This window comes from Amphibalanus amphitrite, unplaced genomic scaffold, assembly GCF_019059575.1.
Source record: "Amphibalanus amphitrite isolate SeventyFive unplaced genomic scaffold, NRLGWU_Aamphi_draft 000774F_arrow, whole genome shotgun sequence".
In the NCBI taxonomy this organism is placed as follows: Eukaryota; Metazoa; Arthropoda; class Thecostraca; order Balanomorpha; family Balanidae; genus Amphibalanus; species Amphibalanus amphitrite.
Genome location: NW_024882268.1, coordinates 169960 through 188480, shown reverse-complemented (window position 1 = coordinate 188480; position 18521 = coordinate 169960). Strand labels below are relative to the sequence as shown.

General features: G+C 45.7%; 3 protein-coding genes across 14 annotated transcripts; 1 reads left to right on the top strand and 2 right to left on the bottom strand.

Annotated features, from left to right (window-relative positions):
• Positions 1-113: 113 nt before the first annotated feature.
• Positions 114-4951, top strand: LOC122365953. 4 transcript variants are annotated; one of them, XM_043337641.1, is made up of 4 exons: positions 114-140; positions 3277-3501; positions 4101-4199; positions 4411-4651. In XM_043337641.1, exons 2-4 carry the CDS (start codon positions 3322-3324, stop codon positions 4498-4500), a joined length of 369 nt encoding a protein of 122 aa, XP_043193576.1. In that variant the 5' UTR covers positions 114-140; positions 3277-3321; the 3' UTR covers positions 4501-4651. The 4 variants fall into 4 exon arrangements, with proteins under 4 accessions (XP_043193576.1, XP_043193579.1, XP_043193575.1 ...); XM_043337644.1 differs by lacking the exon at positions 114-140 and adding an exon at positions 461-673 and having other exon boundaries at positions 4411-4951; XM_043337640.1 differs by lacking the exon at positions 114-140 and adding an exon at positions 2152-2312.
• LOC122365951 (autophagy protein 5-like) lies at positions 4705-8546 on the bottom strand. 8 transcript variants are annotated; one of them, XM_043337633.1, is made up of 7 exons: positions 8531-8546; positions 7741-7921; positions 7528-7613; positions 6538-6648; positions 5974-6098; positions 5560-5754; positions 4705-5162 (listed from the first exon to the last, which is right to left on the bottom strand). In XM_043337633.1, exons 2-7 carry the CDS (start codon positions 7894-7896, stop codon positions 5047-5049), a joined length of 789 nt encoding a protein of 262 aa, XP_043193568.1. In that variant the 5' UTR covers positions 7897-7921; positions 8531-8546; the 3' UTR covers positions 4705-5046. The 8 variants fall into 8 exon arrangements, with proteins under 8 accessions (XP_043193568.1, XP_043193572.1, XP_043193571.1 ...); XM_043337637.1 differs by lacking the exon at positions 8531-8546 and adding an exon at positions 8500-8527; XM_043337636.1 differs by lacking the exon at positions 8531-8546 and adding an exon at positions 8505-8526.
• A 492-nt stretch (positions 8547-9038) lies between these two features.
• LOC122365950 (pyrroline-5-carboxylate reductase 2-like) lies at positions 9039-18372 on the bottom strand. 2 transcript variants are annotated; one of them, XM_043337630.1, is made up of 6 exons: positions 18183-18372; positions 16976-17049; positions 13763-13945; positions 13305-13429; positions 11552-11805; positions 9039-9912 (listed from the first exon to the last, which is right to left on the bottom strand). In XM_043337630.1, exons 1-6 carry the CDS (start codon positions 18247-18249, stop codon positions 9800-9802), a joined length of 816 nt encoding a protein of 271 aa, XP_043193565.1. In that variant the 5' UTR covers positions 18250-18372; the 3' UTR covers positions 9039-9799. The 2 variants fall into 2 exon arrangements, with proteins under 2 accessions (XP_043193565.1, XP_043193566.1); XM_043337631.1 differs by lacking the exons at positions 16976-17049; positions 18183-18372 and adding an exon at positions 15310-15481.
• Positions 18373-18521: the final 149 nt, after the last annotated feature.

The following is an 18521-nucleotide window of genomic DNA, read 5'->3' as shown; positions in this document are numbered from 1 at the left end:
TTAAATGCAAAAAAGACATGAGATATTAAATTTTTAATTCAGTCACCTCTTTTGCTACGGAAGTGCGCCACATTTGTATGCTATTCCGTTTGTAATGCGCATCGGGCCGAGAGCCAAACTAGACCCGTTTGACGTCACTGATACGAATTTGCTCTTGTAGTCGGTGCACTGAATGCGTTCTTGGGGAGCTGATGCGAATTAGCGATAGTGCGTATTTGGAACGGATCGCTCATGTAACCGAAACGTCCGAGGCACACGATTCGGGCCGTATTTCACAAGAACTATTCTTTGCTGACTGGAAGCGTCAAAATGCAAAATACTAAGCATTTTTTTTTATTGGCTGCCTCGTAGAAAATAACAAAAAAAAATGTTGGTATTTTGGTTTAGTCTTTGCATGTGAAATAAAATGAATGAAATATTTTGATAGATAATTTTTTCTGACCACCCTGCTGTCGCTGCATGGCGAATCAGTGCCCATTGACTTAAAACAAGAAAACTTTGTTTTCATTTTTTGATTTCATGTTAATTTTAAATGTTTTTGAGCCTATCAAATGATATAATTATTTAAAATTTAGCTCAGTCGTCCCGGTAAATGCCGCAACTGCGCCATGACTGTACGCTAATCCTATTCCGTTTGTGATGCGAATTACCGGCCGTCGAGGAGTCAGCCCGGGTGAGCCAAACAAGATCCGTTTGACGTAGATAAAACGAATTAGTCTCATGTAACCGGTGCCGTAGATCCGTTTGTGGGGAGCTGATGCGCATTAGCGTAGTGCGTATTTGGAACGGATCGCTCATGTAACCCCGGTATATAATGTGGAATGCGCATCGGCCGCCAAATGGTGTCCAACGGTGCCGCCATGTTGCGCAGACCAGAAAGCGGCCGCCGCCTGTGCTGGGGAATAGGGAATTCGGGACCTCGATTTACGTTTGCGGTCGCTGCATCCGTTACGCTCAAGCTATGTGGACACGGAACCCGGCATCTTACGCAGAATTGAGTGGAGAACAAGATGAAATCCTAAAAAATCATCAGCTATAAGGAACTAATACGTTAAACCCTTATAAGTCAATGGGGAAATATGAAAATTGTTATTTTGGCGCCGAGAATGATCTGAAACTATCCTCAAGCATATAAAATCATGATTTCATGCACTCTTTGCAAGGTTCTATGCTTCATATTTGCATTGTTGCCCTTGCGTGACGTCATTTGTGACGTCACAAGGGTCACCATTTTTCTTCAATAACTCCCGATCAAATTGAGCTAGCGAGTCGGGAAAGCCACCAATGGACTCAGGAAGACCTGCCGAATCGAATGCTATGCGACATGACCTCTTTCGACCAACTTCGTGACCTGGGGGTGCTGACCTGACCTTGACCTGAGGTCAACACCTTAAGTTGACCTGACCCGAACAAAAAGTATATCACTCGATGCGCCTCAGCTAGCTGAACACGATGATGCCAAAATCGCGGCTCTACGGCCATTTTTGGCGAAGTTATTTACCAAAAACCGAACCCGTGCCTTAGATCACTTGACCTGACCTCAGAGGTCACCGGTTGACCTGAGACCCTTACAGCGGGTTCCTACCAGTCACTCTGCATTATACTTTGCCGCATACGACCACTTTACCGCTTAATTCTAGTTTAATTAGCGGTGCATTAGCGAGGTGGGTTCAATCAACCCCCTCGGCCGGGGCAAATGTAGGTCAGGCGAGTAAATTTGAGGAATTCTGAAGATACGATCGTGTTCCCCACTCAATTCTGCGTAAGATGCCGGGTTCCGTATCTACGTAACTTGAACGTAACGGATACGGCGGCCGCAAACGTAAATCGAGGTCCCGAATTCCCTATTCCTCAACACAGGCGGCAGCCGGTTTCTGGTCTGCGCAATATGGCCGCCACCGTTAGACACTACGGCCAATAGGGTTGAAGCGGCATTGCTCCCCTGTGCTAATCGCCCACGTTGACGCAAATCATTCCATAACATTTCGCAATAGATATGGCAGCCTGGCCCTAGTATCAATAAATAGCCTACTAACTACTAGAAATGGTGTACTTCAGATTGTGTGCTATTGGCGTAAATATGACTTATGCATTTCATTTTTGTTCATTTTGACTTCAAAATATCAGTTTCTTCCTCACCTTTAAGATCTAGGCCGAATCCAAGCAATGTCTATGACTTAGCGACTGTCCGTTCATGATGCTGTTGGTCGAGTTTTCAGGCTTCAGGCACAAAACATACTAGATGAACCAGTCATACCATAATTTGGAAGCAAAACCATGCGGCATCTCTGAAGCGGCCAAGACAAGAAAAAGTAAACAAAAGTTCCCCCCTGTTGCCCTTGTCGAAGGCCGCAGACCGAACGCTTGAGATCAATCTTTGCATTGTGTAGGACCGTAGGGGTAGGTTATTGTTTTTATATACATTGGCCCTTGGGTAGGTATATGTAGACAAATTGGACAGGGATGTAGTAAAAAGCCAGTAGCCTACCAATATATACTCAAGAAACAATTACATATAATTAAGCGGACCGGTTTGATTTGGCAAGTCTCTATCGGAATTGATCAAGGAATTGATTTCATCAGGGTGGTTTAACGAAAACACGGGAAGATACATAACACGGAACTCATAGGCTTGGCCAAGGCTAGGCCCAGTAGCGGCGGAACACCTTCAATTAAGGGGGGGGCACTGTCGACTTTTGGTCCCATTCTTTCCATGCAACGCCCATAGGGCTAGGGGGGCAAGGTGCCCCGGTGCCCTCCCCATTCCGCCACCTATGGCTAGGCCATAGACCTCTGTGGCCGTGGTGCAATGCGATGTTGATATAAAAGATTATTGACATCACCTCGTCGGACTTTAGTCGGACCATTAACGTGTGTACGGGCGCTGGGCCTGGGAGTAGTTCAAGCTGCCGAAGTAGATTTTATTAATGGACTTTCTGGCCAGACGGCAGACACCGCTTCACTCATCAGCCCGAGTAGTTGAATGGGGGGGGGGGGGGGCTATGGAAGATGGCCTTATACCTCATTTGTCCCTTATCAACAGCGCGGAGACTGGGTCAAAATTACTAGCATCTTTCGCCTGGTCAGTCACAATTAACGCCTTCTGTTCGGAGCTAAAGGTGGGCCGGGGTCAGGGGCTCTGCCACATTCCGCCTACTAATACTTACTCGTGAATCTAGCTTGGTCGGGGTCCGATTAGTAGCATGACAAAGTCTTAGGAATGGGCGGCCGTATCGATGTAAGTTCGTAGGAACGATGACAGTTTCTTGTTACCAGGGCGAGAGCAAGGGGCCGACGGTCACCGCGTCACTTCGTTGGCTGATGAACGACAGCGCGGCGCACGTCCGCACGTCGCTCGAGGAGCTCGGCTGTGTGGTGACCACCGCCGGCTGGCCCAGCCTGCGGCTGCGCGCTCTGGGCTGGCTACGGGGCTACCAAGTAGCCACCAACTCGGGCTACTTGGAGAGCGTCGGAGAGCCGCTCGGGCCGCACACAGTGCCGGTGAGTGACGCATCAGTTAGAATATGGGATGGCTGCCCTCTTTCAGCTTCCCTCACCCGGTGTCATTATGATTCATAATGACAAAAGTGTCAATGTGGGCCCGGAGCGAATAAAATGAAAGTGGTACGGGGACCCGCAGTTGCTACTGTACACGAACCCTAAGTCTAACCGTCTGTCCTGTCCAGTAAGAAGTGATAACATTGATATTGACTGCCCGTCCCTGTACAAGAGCAGCTGAGGTTTTCTGTGCGTGCCCTCTGACAGCTTATCGTTGTTCCCTGTGAGGGTGCTGGCCGCTGGGACAATATACTCAGGGTCGCTGTACACTGTACAGTAGCAACTGCGGGTCCCCCTACTCACTACTCATCACCCTTCCCCATAACGGGGACAGGTGTCAGGACATAGGTAAATCAGAAAAAAGCTACCAGCTAATGTTGAAGTCAGGCATTTCCGTCATGCACAGAAAATAGCGTCGAAACCGGTCCGTAGATGTTTCGTAGCTGTTTATCGTGGCCCTTTGAGTCAAATACGTATCATTATTAGCTTTATCTCATGTGTGCACTAAATGCCCTTTCCTCCTGACTGAGGTTCTGCCTCAGGTGGACCTGCGTTTGGTGGACAGTCCTCCAGCCAACAAACTGGTGGAGGTCTTCGGGGAACTTCAGATCGTCGATGGGCGTCCCTGCATCTTGGCAAAGGTAAGAAATATCCGGTATCCGCATCCGGGGAGACGGAACCTCATGTGACAGAAAGTGGAATTTCTTAGTGAGCTCTTCGGATGAGCAACGGCGCCTAGCTTTCACCAATTGATGTTGGGTGATGGGCGATTTCTCGATTACGTCAACGTCATTTGAATGGTGACCTGCTGTGGTAACTCCATAAAGACCGACATTTGGTGTGGTCTGCCAGTTTTTCAGTGAGGCGGACGGCGTGGATGCGACTCTGTACCATCGAGCTACGCAAAAACTGGCCGACCGTTATCCGCAGATTCAACGATAAAACAGTGGAGGCCATTTGCGCTCCAGGCCCTGGCACAGGGGTTTGAGATCTTAAGTTTCTTGAGATCTGGTGAGTTACGACTACCTTGTGTAAAAATGTAAGCAATCGTGAGCTTTACTTGTAAATAGGTATAAATAAATATTTTTGCAAATACTTGTGAAAACTCCAGTTTTCATACTTTTAATTTTATCGCTAAAGAACACATTAACGATTAACATTTATATTTCCGAAAGACAACACTTGGATAAACTTAAGAACGACGTTCTTAGGCAATCATAAAGTATAAAACAAATAAAGTATCACGCACATTGCAAACGCACAAAAGCCGGAATCAGCGGCCGCATGATCCAACTATTCCTATCCTCTAGAATCGTGGATGGTGACCAATGAAACAACCCTGTTCCATTAGCCTATCTGATTCAAAAAGTGTTTCGGTTCCAGAGCAGCACCGGCAAGCATCACGAGCAGAAAAGAACCCACTAAACAGCTCCAGGAAAAACTGGCATGATCCGGACGTAACCGTGGCAGTGTGCAGAGACAGGGTCGTCATGGGAATACGACAATGTGCAAGAAGTTGTCCGCGTAGCTAAAGTGCTGGCTGAGCCACTGCAGGGGCGTATCCATTGGAGGCTCGATGCCGTGAATGATTGCTCGTGCGTCGTCTGCAGGACATAGGTACATTTGTTAATGGGCTCCCGGAAACCTGCAATGGCCGAAAATGTCAAATTTCACCGCTTTCTGAAACCAGAAATATCTTAAAAACACAGATAGGAAACTGAGAAAAAAGAGACGAGACAAATAAGAACAAACGAGCCTAAGAAAGGGAGCGGGAGCGGGAGCGGGAGCGGGAGCGGGAGCGGGAGCGGAGCGAGAGCGAGAGAGCGAGAGAGCGAGAGAGCGAGAGAGCGAGAGAGCGAGAGAGCGAGAGAGCGAGAGAGCGAGAGAGCGAGAGAGCGAGAGAGAGAGAGAGAGAGAGAGAGAGAGAGAGAGAGAGAGAGAGAGAGAGAGAGAGAGAGAGAGAGAGAGAGAGAGAGAGAGAGAGGAGGCAGGCGCGCTCACCGGTCAGGTCGGGCGCCAGCTGGGTAATCAGCTGACGCAGCGTGTTCTGCCGGCCGTCCTCGGCGCGGACAGGCACGGGCCGCTGCACATATGGCGCGCCGGCGCGGTACAGGCGCACCGGCACCGCGCGGAACGCCGACTCGCCCTCACACTCCATCAGGTGACGGTTCACCGCCCAGAATTGGTCAAACTTATCTGCCGGCCACGGGGAAACCCGCGTATGGGGCACATCGGAACGGTGGAACACAACAGTCGCGAGGCAACGTGGCGCATCATGTTTGTAAAAATGCAAATCGAGTTGTCAGTTACAGCGGATATGTTGTGTTAAATGATATATAAATCAATCAGTAATTCAAATTTTAAAGACTACACTGAAAATGAATTACAGTTTTAGTTTTCACTATGGCTACTGACCGAACGCGAGGCCGGTCCACAGTTGGCTGTGGTCTCGTTTGCCGAGCGATGAGATGGCAGACCCCTTGTGTTTTAGCTGATCAGCCTCTTTCACCGTTGAAAAGAAGAACGACTCCATGGCTTCCCTAAAACAGTTACAAGGCCATAATCAACTAAAACAAAATTAACACCAATGTCCAATACCTATCGCGATGGGTTCGTGATCGGTAAAAACTTACCCATTACGACATCACGTGTTTGTCCCGCACTATATAGGACGAAAGGAGGAAGCAGAAAAGATAGGTAATCAGAAGAAATATAAAAAGGTTTTCTTAGAGATACCTACTGAAATCGGACACCAAATTCTGGACATGTTACCATCGTGCTGATTGCAGGGAGACGTTTCCTTGTATCAAGTAGATATCACATAACTGGCATAACTATCATAACATTGAGGCAGCCAGCAATGATAGGATCTCCATCTGAAGTCCTGTGACGGGCAAAACCAGGTCCCTTGTTTTCAATCTAGCCTCGATTGAATGCCGATGCCGCAGGGATACTGCAGGGTATCCAATATCCACTTACCGTTTCATGAACGGACACTGATCTGGACGATCGGTGAAGTGGACGACCAGGTTCCATGGCAGAACCGAATCAGTGGCCAGCAAGTCAAATTGCAGACCAACTGGATAGTGCCTGACAAGCAAAACGCCATTTGGTATGATGTAAGTGTGACACACAAACAGAAGAACAGAAGAAACAGAAACAAACAGAAGAAGAAGACTGTGGATAAAATAATAGGCACTGATATAAAAGTTCATGGTCTTGAAGAAGTTGATCAGGTAATATATCAGTTAGGGAGGCAATACTGGCAAATATTTGGTTAATTCAGTCAATAGGTACCTATCTAATTAACTTGCGATCATTTGGAGTGCAGAGTGGACTGTATGATTTATATTGATTTCCACTTCTCAATCATGTTTAATTCATCTGCAGGAATTCAAGCAGAACAACTAGAGATTTCATTAAGGTTCTGAAAAAATGGGGTAATGTTACTGTCAATCTAATTATTAATTTCCCTCGCATACTCTACATAACCACCCATTCTCATGGAACTGATCTCCGTTGGTTGCCCAGCAACAAGCCTCGCTTAGCTGGGCAAAACGACGGAGATTCAGTAAATGACTCAGCTTGAACACTGACCAGCAGATTTGTATATAATACCCCTGCATGCATGATTCCCTTCATCTGAATCCTTCTAACACTGCTCCTGTGTGGATGTTTGAACGAATGTGTACTCCTGGGAATTAGAAACTAGTCACTAACTGTTTTCAGTTATGACTACTATGCCTTCTCTTACACCTTTATACTAACAGCATGATAATGTGTCTCGTTTTTTGCTTCCTTGAGTTTGTTTCATTTCCTAGCTGGGAGTGCCGCGACAATTGTCTTCATTATTTTCCTGGTGGTGTTAACGTAAGGTTCTGTGTGTCGTTGGGATAGAGGGAGGGGGCACTCCTGGTCACCTGATAATGGGTGGTGGTGTAGAAAAAAAGCTAACTCTGGTTTACATACCACTGGAGAGGCATGTCTCCCCACTCCAGCCACACATCACTTTTTGCATGGTCTGGATGGACACTTTGTGAAAAATGTCTTCGGACCTGGAGAAAATAAAAACTAGTTAAAAAGGAACAACTGATGCAAACATTTGAGTGAAACTGCAGTCCATGAAAAACATGAATTTGTAGCAACACCATTAGGTACCATAAGAGTTTGGGAATCACTTGCCTTGTCAATAACCAATGGAAAATATGTCATCCTGGGTATTAGCATGTAGAATGGATCTGGAGCAGATACTGTGTGCACTTCATTGTCAGCAAGCCTGAAGCAGACGGGCAGTCGTCCATCCCAGACATCTCTGAGAACTTGACGGTCCTCAAGCATCTTTCCACTGTCCTATATCTATATGCTGAAAATTTGGAACATACTGTCAACACAAGCCAGAAAACATCTCAATGAAAATCATTTTTCCCACCTCCAATTTTATAAGCCCACCTTCCACCCCCAATGTTAACAAGATAAAGTATTAGCATATTGATAGTTGTTTCACCTCCTGCATTATACCTGATGTTTCACCCAGTCTTGTATTGGTATTGGGTATCAATTCATGCTTTCAAACTTTTCACTCTATTTGGGCCCTATCTGACTGGCAATTTTCCACTCGTCCGCCTTCCTGGTGAGCAATTTTCCTCTCTAATACCCAAGCCGAAATACATTTTTGGGACGTTGATCTCAAATATTACTTCTGCTTCTGCCCCTTGGCCCTTACCCTACCAATGCCGTAGCGAATAATGATATTTATGTATAATCGCCATAATTCTTGCTTGCTTGTTTGACCTGTAAATCTCGGTATCAGACTATGGCTTACACTTTACAACTTAACAATTTCAGTACTCTATACCACCCCCTCTCCCACGAATCAGCATCTATATTACTATTTGTTTACCTATCAGTATCTATCGATATTACCGTTCTATTGGATATTACCTTACCAACACCCCAAGATCAACACACAAACACTTGTGGGAATCTCTGCGCAGCATTTGTCTGATGGGCGTCATACAATCGAAAGATGCGGCTACTAAAACTGAGTTCTTGTTCTTGCATACCTTATGATGAAAAGGACATTGCTCGCGCAGATTCATTCTGTGCAGATGGCTGACGGTGTTCCACTTCCAACTAACGAAAAGCGAGGCAAATTCTGAGTAGGGTTCTAAAATAATTCGAGGCACAGACATACTTAGCTCAGTCATCAGCAAATCGGCCCAATCGCAACCTACGACGTGGCGACAGCTAGCCGGGGTCCGTGATTTGTTCGTCAAATGCTTTTCGCACGGCTATTGTCGCTTTTTAGCTTAATTTTCGAATAATATTCTTAACCATAAGGTCAAGAACTTGCAAGGGAATAAAGTATTGCAAAGGAATACAGTATTGTCAGTCGTGATTTCCCAAGCATGAGCAGGCGAACTGCTACACCACTCACGCTTCTCGGTAGTGTAGCTACACTTACAGCTTCAAAAACGTAACATGAACCATGCATGTTTTATTCTAAAAGAGACACTATGTTCAGCTGGTCCATCGCATTTAATGCCATTTCGAATCGGTATAAAAGGCGCACGATACTGACGGTCAGTTACTGTTCGCGACTCCCGAGTCCCGAATGTCACATATGGAAACTTCGAATTGGGCCTAAATCGAAAGAGACACGTGCGATGAAATCTACTCATCAAACACCTATTCCTATAAGTCATTTTACCCGCGCCGATATACTTTTAAAATAATACACTTGATTCAGCCTTACAATACCGGGTGCCGATAGAACCATCGGTAAAATCTGCTGCTGTCGTAACATCGTATCATGCAACGCAACACGTTCATATTATTTCGCTGACACAATTGCTACTGATGGTTGCCGTTTATATCGTGACATTACCGTGGACGATGATATGGAAGACAATACAACTTGTTATGTACTGGTCACTAAATGCATTGCGTCATGATCCACGAAACACATCTCACAGGTGACATAAATCGTCTGTAGAAAATGTTCCCACATGATGCATCGAAACAATCGCAACAATACCAACTACAACCAACTATATGGAACCAAATAGTATCCAAATCGGTCATAAATCATGCATGAGTACATTAAACGGGAATCAGACTCACATGTTGCCAATACAGACAACAATAACACAACAAATCTACATACTTTAAACGTTAATTTAAACCACAACCTTGTGTTAAGCTCCACCACCAATCCAGCCGTCTCGTAGTTGGAAAGACCTTATCCTCGCTGACCAGTTTCCTTGGACTTTTGTGCGGCTGATACCACAGCCTTTATCAGGGAGCCTCGCACACCACTCTGCTCCATCTGGTAGATTGCTTCGATGGTACACCCTGAAACAGAAAATTTTACAACTTAATTTACAATCCCCGTATGAAAAATTGTGATTGGTTGACGAGGTTCGTCGCCAACAGACTACGAGACATTTTTACAATATAAGTGTTTCAATGCTTTGCCAGCTGTCATCGCCGGAATGATCATTGAGAAGGACACGACTCCACGGAACAAACAGACATCAAACGGTTTCCAGCTCCGCACCGCCAAGTCGCGGCGTAACCGCAAAACAAACATCTACCGTCAGTCCATGCGTTCATGCACAATAAAAAAGCCAGAGCAGCTCAAACCCGATAACTCGCCAACGGAATGCGAACGTTCTATCAACTGAAACAACGTCTGACGGGACCACGTGCTAGGTTTCGCTCGTCAAATTTTACGAGCTCAAAAGGTGAGTGAGATGAAAGTTTGTTAGGTTAAAAGTAAAAACATCTTTTTTAACCCGGCAGGCGGTGGGCCTACCAGCCACCTTCCGCGCGGTGGGGGGGGGGGGCACTTTTTTGCCCCCCCCCCCCGTATCTCCGAAACTACTGGACGGATCCGAAAAATTCAAACGGCGTTCGATAGCTCTGTCAAATTTATCGAGGGAAACCAAATTTCATTGACCTCGGGGTCACCGATGACGTCACAGGTCAGGTCAAAGATAAAATGTTTCACCGTTCACGGGGCTTCTAGGGAAAGCGCTATAACACCGAGTAAAACGCATTTTGTCGAAAATCAGCGATAAGACGCCAGTTGTCTAGTACATATGTTGCTATTAGAGGTCACTAGTCATAACAGGTCAGGTCACAGGTCAGGTCACCAAAGGTCACCAAGGGTCACCACATGAGCCCAACTTTACTAAGGTTATGCGATGCATGTTTTATGGCCAGTTTTTCATTTCCAACTCAATGGTGTTGGTTATAAGACCATCAGGTACGGTTTAGGTCACTTTCTGGTGGAGGTCAGGTCAAGGTCAGGTCAAAAAAGGTCAAATTTCAAAGTTGATATTTTTGCATAAAATGGGTATCGATTCGATGCAGCTCGTCACGGGGAGTCTAATGGTGGTCTTTGTTTTGCGCTACGAGGTCTAGAATTGCTAAAAATTGAGTTTGAAAATTTGATGTCATCAATTTTGAACAGTTTTTTCGCTATAACTTGGCCAAAAAAAGAGGTATCGATCTCAAATTTGGTATGTAGATAGAAGGCGGTAGGGGCTATCACATATATTCCGGTTTTTTCGAAATTCAAAAAACTTTTTGGATTTTTTGGCTATTATATTCAAAAAATCTATTTTTTGATTTTTGGGGGTCAAAATCCAAAAAATTCGAAAAACCGAAATAGCAGTTTTGTAGTTCTTTTAATTCCACACCTTTTATGTCTAAAACATTTTTCTGTATCTCTAAAGCTGTAGGCCTGACAGCTCTTCCCGCGAAACCTTTTTTTGGGTCGAAAATGGCAAAAATGACGTCACTCTGACGTCATTAGCGGCCAACCTATCGCAGCCTTTGGAAAAATTTTTGGTCACCATGTGCGCTAGCTGCTCCCGGGAGGGTACTGAAAGTTTGGTGACGATCGGCGCAGCGGTTCTCGAGATATATCGAAAAAACTAAAGGGGGGGCAAAAAATTGCCCCCCCGCCTGGAAGGTTAATACGAACCTGCCGGTGAGCAGACGTCATCCTTCAGCGCCCCCGGGTGTTTGCCGGTCTCCAGAACCATCTGCGCGCCGCCGATCATCGTGTGCGCCGCCAGCTTGTAGGCCAGCGGGCGGGGAATGCCCATCTTGACGCCGCCATCGGCGAGCGCCTCCAGCATCAGGTAGATGTACGCGGGTCCTGAGCCGCTCAGCCCGGTCACTGCATCGATCAGTACCTCGGGCACCTCCTCACAGAAGCCCACCGAGGAAAAACACCTGCCGGATAACGCACACTCAGCACGTACTGCACCTGGCATATTGCACTAAATAAAACAAGTGTTCCTAATATTCTGCAAATAATTTTTTCATGAATGGCCAGCGGTAAAAAATATAAGTGAAAATGTGACTTGCTTGTTACATGTAGTTGTCAACGAAACGTGATAAAAAGACGAAGAAAAACTCAAGCCGAAAAAACTGAAACAAATCGGGCAGTCACATTTTCAAATTCAATTTCCAAAACTTGCCAAGTATACACGATCTCGGTTTTTGTTTCGGTTGGCATGCGAAATAAATGCAATTCAACAATATCTCGAAACCGTTGCGGTCATAAGACACTTTTTATGCCACGCAAATGGCGGTTTCGTTGAATGAATGGACACGTTTTCACGTTTCACAAAGGGTCTGTTCCAGTCGCACTTCCTAACACCTCTAAACTCCTCCAAGATTGCTTCCCTGTTTCAGTGGCAGCTCTAAGCCCCTACAAAGCCAAGGAGGGCCCTGCTCCAACATCCTCTATCTTGCTCTTAGAGGAGTTTAGAGGTGTTAGGAAGTGCGACTGGAACAGACCCAACATTATGGCAAGTGAAAACAGGCCAATCATTACAACTCCGCCAATCCCAGCTCCCCGACGTCCCGGTTCCCTCGCCGCTCTCCTTCCAGCCGGTTCTAGCATCATGCTGCCTTTGCCTCTAACTTTTAGCTAGTTTAAATCCCAAAAGCATAAGGCCACCTGGAAACTGGGATGTTGTCAAATGACTTCAAGACTAATTAATCAATCTGATTTTGACTAGAATAAGTGAAGACTGGACGAGGTGTTAAATCTAATCCAGATTAACTAAGGCGTAGTGACTAGCCTGGCTGCTACTTGTTTTTAAAACCACTCGTATAAGCTCCAGAACCTTGATCGTGATAACATCGAAACACCATGAAACACATAGCAGTTATATTCTCCATCGCCGTTGATGGTGTATATAATATCTAGGGCTTGCAGCGTTATTGTCAATTACTGACCAATCTCTTTAAGATTTGTCCACCCCTAAATCAAGTCTGGAGCCAGATACGGATACCCAGCATTGTCGCTTATGCAAACGCTATAGGTCTGAGCCCGCGGACAGGACCAAGAGAGCGAGCACGGACCGGCTGGGTATCGGGCGGGGCGGAATGAACGGTCCCTTTCTGGTTTCTACCTCAACGGCAGTTTCCGGTTACACGGATCGACACAAAATTAAGTTACACCTATAACTTTGCTAGCCTAAAATAGTGATCAAATCGGGGGGAGGGATGGTAGCGTTATGCTCATTACCGAATTTACAAAATAGAAATGTATCCCGAATGTGAACTGAAGATTCGTTGAGGCATATACCTATGCATAAATTAATTTGCATCATGTGCGCAATAGATGCTTAGTAGTGCTAAAAGGATGGATGTCAAACTCTTCATGAAAGTGTTTCCGGTCAATGAGAGGGAGCATCAAGGGGAGGCCAGGTATCGGGTACCGTTTCGCGATGAGCCCGTCTTCTTCGGTGGCGCTGCTGCCACAGCTGAAAACGGTACAGCCGGCCTTCACCAACGAGGGCGTATTGGGCATCACGCGGATGACACGCGTCTTCGGAGGCAGCATCTGAAGAAAAAGTGCAACAACTCTTCAAGCCAGCAAAACTACTAAGCAGCCAAGCACACCGACTAAATTGCACGCACTTGTGCAAATGTGGCAGAGCGCGTGCGCGCGTGCGTGCGTGCGTTCGAACGTGCATGTGCATATCATATGCATGCAAACGTGCGCATAAACGTCTCATTTTCGCTTTAAGTCCAGAAATTAGCATTAATACTTCAACTTACCTACCCCGTTTATATTTTTGCATTAATGTGATCATCCAAGCGTTCAATTCAAAACAGCCGCTTCAACTAATTCAACAAGCATGCAATTACGATCGTACCGATTCGGATGTCATACCTGCTCCAAATTCGTGATGGGGATGCCAAGCGCGATAGAAACGAGCAAGTTTCTTGGACGGACAGCCGGGTTGACCTCTTGGATCACCCGTGGAACGATGGGCGGTTTGGTGGCGATCAGCACCAGGTCAGCGTGCTCCACCACGTCTGTGTTACTGTTGGTAACCATAGATCCAGGTACATCCTGAGGAAATACAATGATTTCAACCAGGGCTGCGGAGTCGGAGTCGGTCGGAGTCGACAGTTGTGACCGGAGTCGGAGTCGGAGTCGATTTTAGAAACCCGAGCCGGAGTCGGAGTCGGAGTCACCGAAAATCTGTCGACTCCGCAGCCCTGCTGGGTCTGCGGAGTCGGAGTCGGGAGTTGGAGTCGGTCGGAGTCGACAATTCTGCCCGGAGTCGGAGTCGGAGCTGGTTTTTGAAAGCCGGAGTCGGAGTCGGAGTCGGAGTCGCCGAAAATCCATCGACTCCGCAGCCCTGATTTCAACAATGGGCGCCTTGTTACTGAACACCAAGCACTTAGGAAGAGCAATACATCATGTTCAACATATATAAATTTCTCTATCTATTTGTCTATTTGACCTCAAAAAGCGCCAGAGAAGTTGATGAGGTAGACAAAGGCACAGATTCATAGCAATATTTATAACCAGTAAAACGCCTTTTGGGCGAAGAACGAGCGAGCGAGATAGTGAGCCCTGCAGGCTGCACGTGCGGAAGGGCGAGAGGGTACTTCCAACGGGTTTGCGCAAAGCACCCTTCTAACCGGTCGCTAGCGGTGTGCCAAATTTCAACGCAATCGGCCCAGCCGCTCCTGAGATCTGGAAGCGGCATTCTGCACGTGCGCACGTGCAAACGGGGTCCAAACTGACTTTTGCACGGCACCCTACTAACTGGTCCCCAACCGTGTACCAAATTTGAGCGCAATCGGCCCAGTCGTTCTCGAGATCTGGAAACGCCCCCTGCACGTGCGCACGTGCAGTAGCACCTTAACCGCAACACATGAGAATGCATTGCCTGGTGGGTCCCTACCTGTATGCCAAGTTTCAGCGAAATCGCCCCAGTAATTACCGAGTTATTAAAATGGGAACAAATTTGACACCTCTTATTGTTGTATTTTGCACGTGCACTGGGGGTGACCCACATTCATCGAGAGTATCCTATTTCTGGTAGAAGGGATGTTGCTACCCTACAAAAATTACCGCAAGTCAATCGCCCAAGCGGCTGCTGAGATGTGAGCCTCTCAAAATCACTACTTTTGCAAGAACACCCTTGACTTTTCACGTGGCACGTGCCACGACGGTCACTGAGGTGTATCAAAAGTAGTCGATTACGAGGTAGAAGGGATGGGGCTACCCAGCAAAAAAGACCGCAGGCCAATCGGTCCAGCGGTTGCTGAGATATAAGCCTCTCAAAAGCGTTACAGGCCGGGCCGGGCCGGGCCGGGCCGCTCATACTGAGATTTTTCCGTTATATTGAAAAGACTCAATTATATGAAAGAAAAACATTGACCTTTATCCTCGAATCTATATCAAAATTAATGAAAAATCACCTTTTTTATTTACGTGATATTTCGGCCAACAGACCATTATCAAACGAAAGAAAGAACAATGTAGAAGACAAAAACGGTTACAGCAGACAGACGGCAGCCTATTTTCATATTTCGAAATTCATCTCGCGGTATTTGTTTACATAAGACTTCAATGGAAGAACATCCTTGGTTATGCTAAGATGTTTCCGATGTACCGTACACACATACATACAACGAGCGATAAAAAACGAGACAAAATCAGGACATATAACTCATCATAACACTTTTTGAATATTCGATACGATCGATGACTCGAATTCACACGCTACATACGCTATCTTACACACTTATATGATAGGCCAAGACACAAGACGTTCGTTCAGGGAGGGCTCCGAATCTCTGATAGTGATGGACTCTGATATCTTTCTGTCTGGGTAGTCCAGAGCCTGGTGCAGTATCTCCACCGTAAGTGGTAGATCCGCCCCTCTGTCTAATGACAGCTGACCGTGAGCCACTCTAAAGTGGTCTCCGAGGGGGGTGTCGGGAGTCGCACTCAGCATGTTCCTCACATGCTCGTTAAAACGCAGTCTGACAGGACGTTTGCTCTCTCCCAGGGGCGGATCTACCACTTACGGTGGAGATACTGCACCAGGCTCTGGATTACCCAGACAGAAAGATATCAGAGTCCATCACTATCAGAGATTCGGAGCCCTCCCTGAACGAACGTCTTGTGTCTTGGCCTATCATATAAGTGTGTAAGATAGCGTATGTAGCGTGTGAATTCGAGTCATCGATCGTATCGAATATTCAAAAAGTGTTATGATGAGTTATATGTCCTGATTTTGTCTCGTTTTTTTATCGCTCGTTGTATGTATGTGTGTACGGTACATCGGAAACATCTTAGCATAACCAAGGATGTTCTTCCATTGAAGTCTTATGTAAACAAATACCGCGAGATGAATTTCGAAATATGAAAATAGGCTGCCGTCTGTCTGCTGTAACCGTTTTTGTCTTCTACATTGTTCTTTCTTTCGTTTGATAATGGTCTGTTGGCCGAAATATCACGTAAATAAAAAGGTGATTTTTCATTAATTTTGATATAGATTCGAGGATAAAGGTCAATGTTTTTCTTTCATATAATTGTATCTATCATGTTCCTCGCCAGAGCACTGGCAAACATGAAAAGACTCACTTCGCTCGCTGCGCTCGCTCGCTCGTAATCAATGGTAGAACCAGAAGTGGACATGAAAAATAGCCATGAAGTCACATGCAGCAAATGACACTGACACAAGCAGTAAATGACACAATAAAGGCCCACAAATTTGTCCATGGCAAGAACCTTCTTCAGTAATTTAACATCACTGATGACTTTAGGTTAACATCACTGATGACTTTAGGTTAATATCACTGATGACTTTAGGTCATGAAAGGCAGCATTTTGTATTTTTATGACAGAGGCCAGTAACATTGAGCACTAGATTGTGAACCATGGACTAAAAGAGCCAGAAAGGTGTGTAAAAATTGACAGCATAGCATTTGTATGCTTCTTTCGCCTAGCATACAAAAAGTGAGCGCCAAGCAGTTGCTAAGGACTAGGTAGGAGGACTCCCACCATTTACCAAGATTTTTATAGCAATTCTTATGGTCCCCACAATGAGCTACAAACTATGACAGGCTTTTATCTTACCTTTTGGAATTCTTCCAACAAATAGTTGTCCGTTTTAGGACAACTGGCTATAACATCACTTGCTTTTGTTATTCCTGAAAAAGATCAATTAAAAGTGAGGATGCTGCATGGGCTTTACTATTTTAAAGTAAGGCAATATCTAATGTGAATGCTTTATGCAGACTGTTAGAAATGATGAGCATCTAACATGACATTCAAACATTGCCTTTATAAGATATTCCAGGAAACAATGAAAGTCACATGATGTAAGGTGTAGCTTATAACATAAATAGGTACCTAGGTAGATAATAATTCCATTACTGATCTGTCATTCAAGCTTATATGTTTCAATATTTCTTGACATATTTATCTTTGCATCACCTTTTTTCATAAAAGCATGTTGAGCAAATTTTTCCCTTGTATTTCTTAATTGCATATTTCTGGGTTGCAATTTTTCTCTATTCCGAGTCTCTGTTTGCAAGCTTTTGTAAGTAGTTTCAAGATCATGAGATAAGACGGCTATCAAGAAGCAAGCATTAGTCTCAGAGAACATAAATGGGATAGATAGGTAGGTAGATAGATATAGGTTTGTATTCCAGACTAAGAAGTCCATTGACACAAGTTGATGGTGGTAGATGGAGATGGATGAAACACACACCCACATTTTCTGCTACACACCCAAGGGGTGTTCAAGGGCACCGCATGGCGCACACTGCTGAGTGTGGTGTGTGCGGTGTGTGCAGCAGGCGTGGGGGTAGGGGATGGGTAGGCAGTTTTGACGTCACGGCTGCGTGCAGTGGACGGTCCGCTGTGGCCAGTCCTGACCAGCCACAGCAGTCGCTGTGTGCTGTGACGGAAGGCTGACGTAGGGACGCAGTGGGTGGAGCTTGGAGGCTGTGTATGGTCCGACCGCACACGCCACACAGGGCCGGTGAACAGCCCTCCAGTCACACACACACACACAAAGATTATGACATATTCATGAACAAAGCACATTCATTGTTGAACCACATGACAGTAGAGCCTGCTGGTCCAAAGGCACTTAATCTTTGATTGAAATCGAAGATCACTGGGATTTTTGCCCATATGATAGGCACTATTGTTGCTCTGTTCAAGTCAAACAAATTAATGGGAATAAATGGGAATGATTTTTTAGTAAAAAAAAAATGGGAAACCTTTAAGGATGTGTAAAACAGGTAGGGTAGGTAGTCAAATATCTTGAACTTACCGGCAGAAGTAAATCCTTTAGCGAGGGCCTGAGCCATTTTTCCAGCGCCAAGGAATCCAACCTTCATTTTAATGGCTTGCTAAAACCAGGTGGCACCCAATCAACAATATATGTAACGCTGAAGAAAATGATCTGATAGGTAGGTACCTAAGAGTAGCGGCCCAAGCCCCTACACGTGCCGGTGAACTACGCTTCACGTTCCAAATAGGCTCGTGTAATAATGTTCAATTTTTCTGCAGTTGATTACCTGCCTGACGGTTGTCATGACAACCTCAGAGTTACTGTGATGTTCGTGAAGTTGATTCGTCGAGAAACGTACAAGTATTTCGCGAATGATAA

What these genes read in the sequence shown, in the direction of transcription:
- LOC122365953 (XM_043337644.1), top strand. Translation starts at nt 3,322, where the DNA reads ATGAACGACAGCGCGGCGCACGTCCGCACGTCGCTCGAGGAGCTCGGC. An exon ending in TCGGGCCGCACACAGTGCCG is followed by an intron (nt 3,502 to 4,100) that starts GTGAGTGACGCA and finishes GTTCTGCCTCAG; the next exon opens with GTGGACCTGCGTTTGGTGGA. An exon ending in GTCCCTGCATCTTGGCAAAG is followed by an intron (nt 4,200 to 4,410) that starts GTAAGAAATATC and finishes GTGGTCTGCCAG; the next exon opens with TTTTTCAGTGAGGCGGACGG.
- LOC122365951 (XM_043337633.1), bottom strand. Translation starts at nt 7,896, where the DNA reads ATGCTTGAGGACCGTCAAGTTCTCAGAGATGTCTGGGATGGACGACTG. An exon ending in GGAGACATGCCTCTCCAGTG is followed by an intron (nt 6,649 to 7,527) that starts GTATGTAAACCA and finishes TTTGCTTGTCAG; the next exon opens with GCACTATCCAGTTGGTCTGC. An exon ending in CAGTGTCCGTTCATGAAACG is followed by an intron (nt 6,099 to 6,537) that starts GTAAGTGGATAT and finishes TAACTGTTTTAG; the next exon opens with GGAAGCCATGGAGTCGTTCT.
- LOC122365950 (XM_043337630.1), bottom strand. Translation starts at nt 18,249, where the DNA reads ATGAAGGTTGGATTCCTTGGCGCTGGAAAAATGGCTCAGGCCCTCGCT. An exon ending in TGTTGGAAGAATTCCAAAAG is followed by an intron (nt 13,946 to 16,975) that starts GTAAGATAAAAG and finishes GTATTTCCTCAG; the next exon opens with GATGTACCTGGATCTATGGT. An exon ending in TGACGTCTGCTCACCGGCAG is followed by an intron (nt 9,913 to 11,551) that starts GTTCGTATTAAC and finishes TTTCTGTTTCAG; the next exon opens with GGTGTACCATCGAAGCAATC.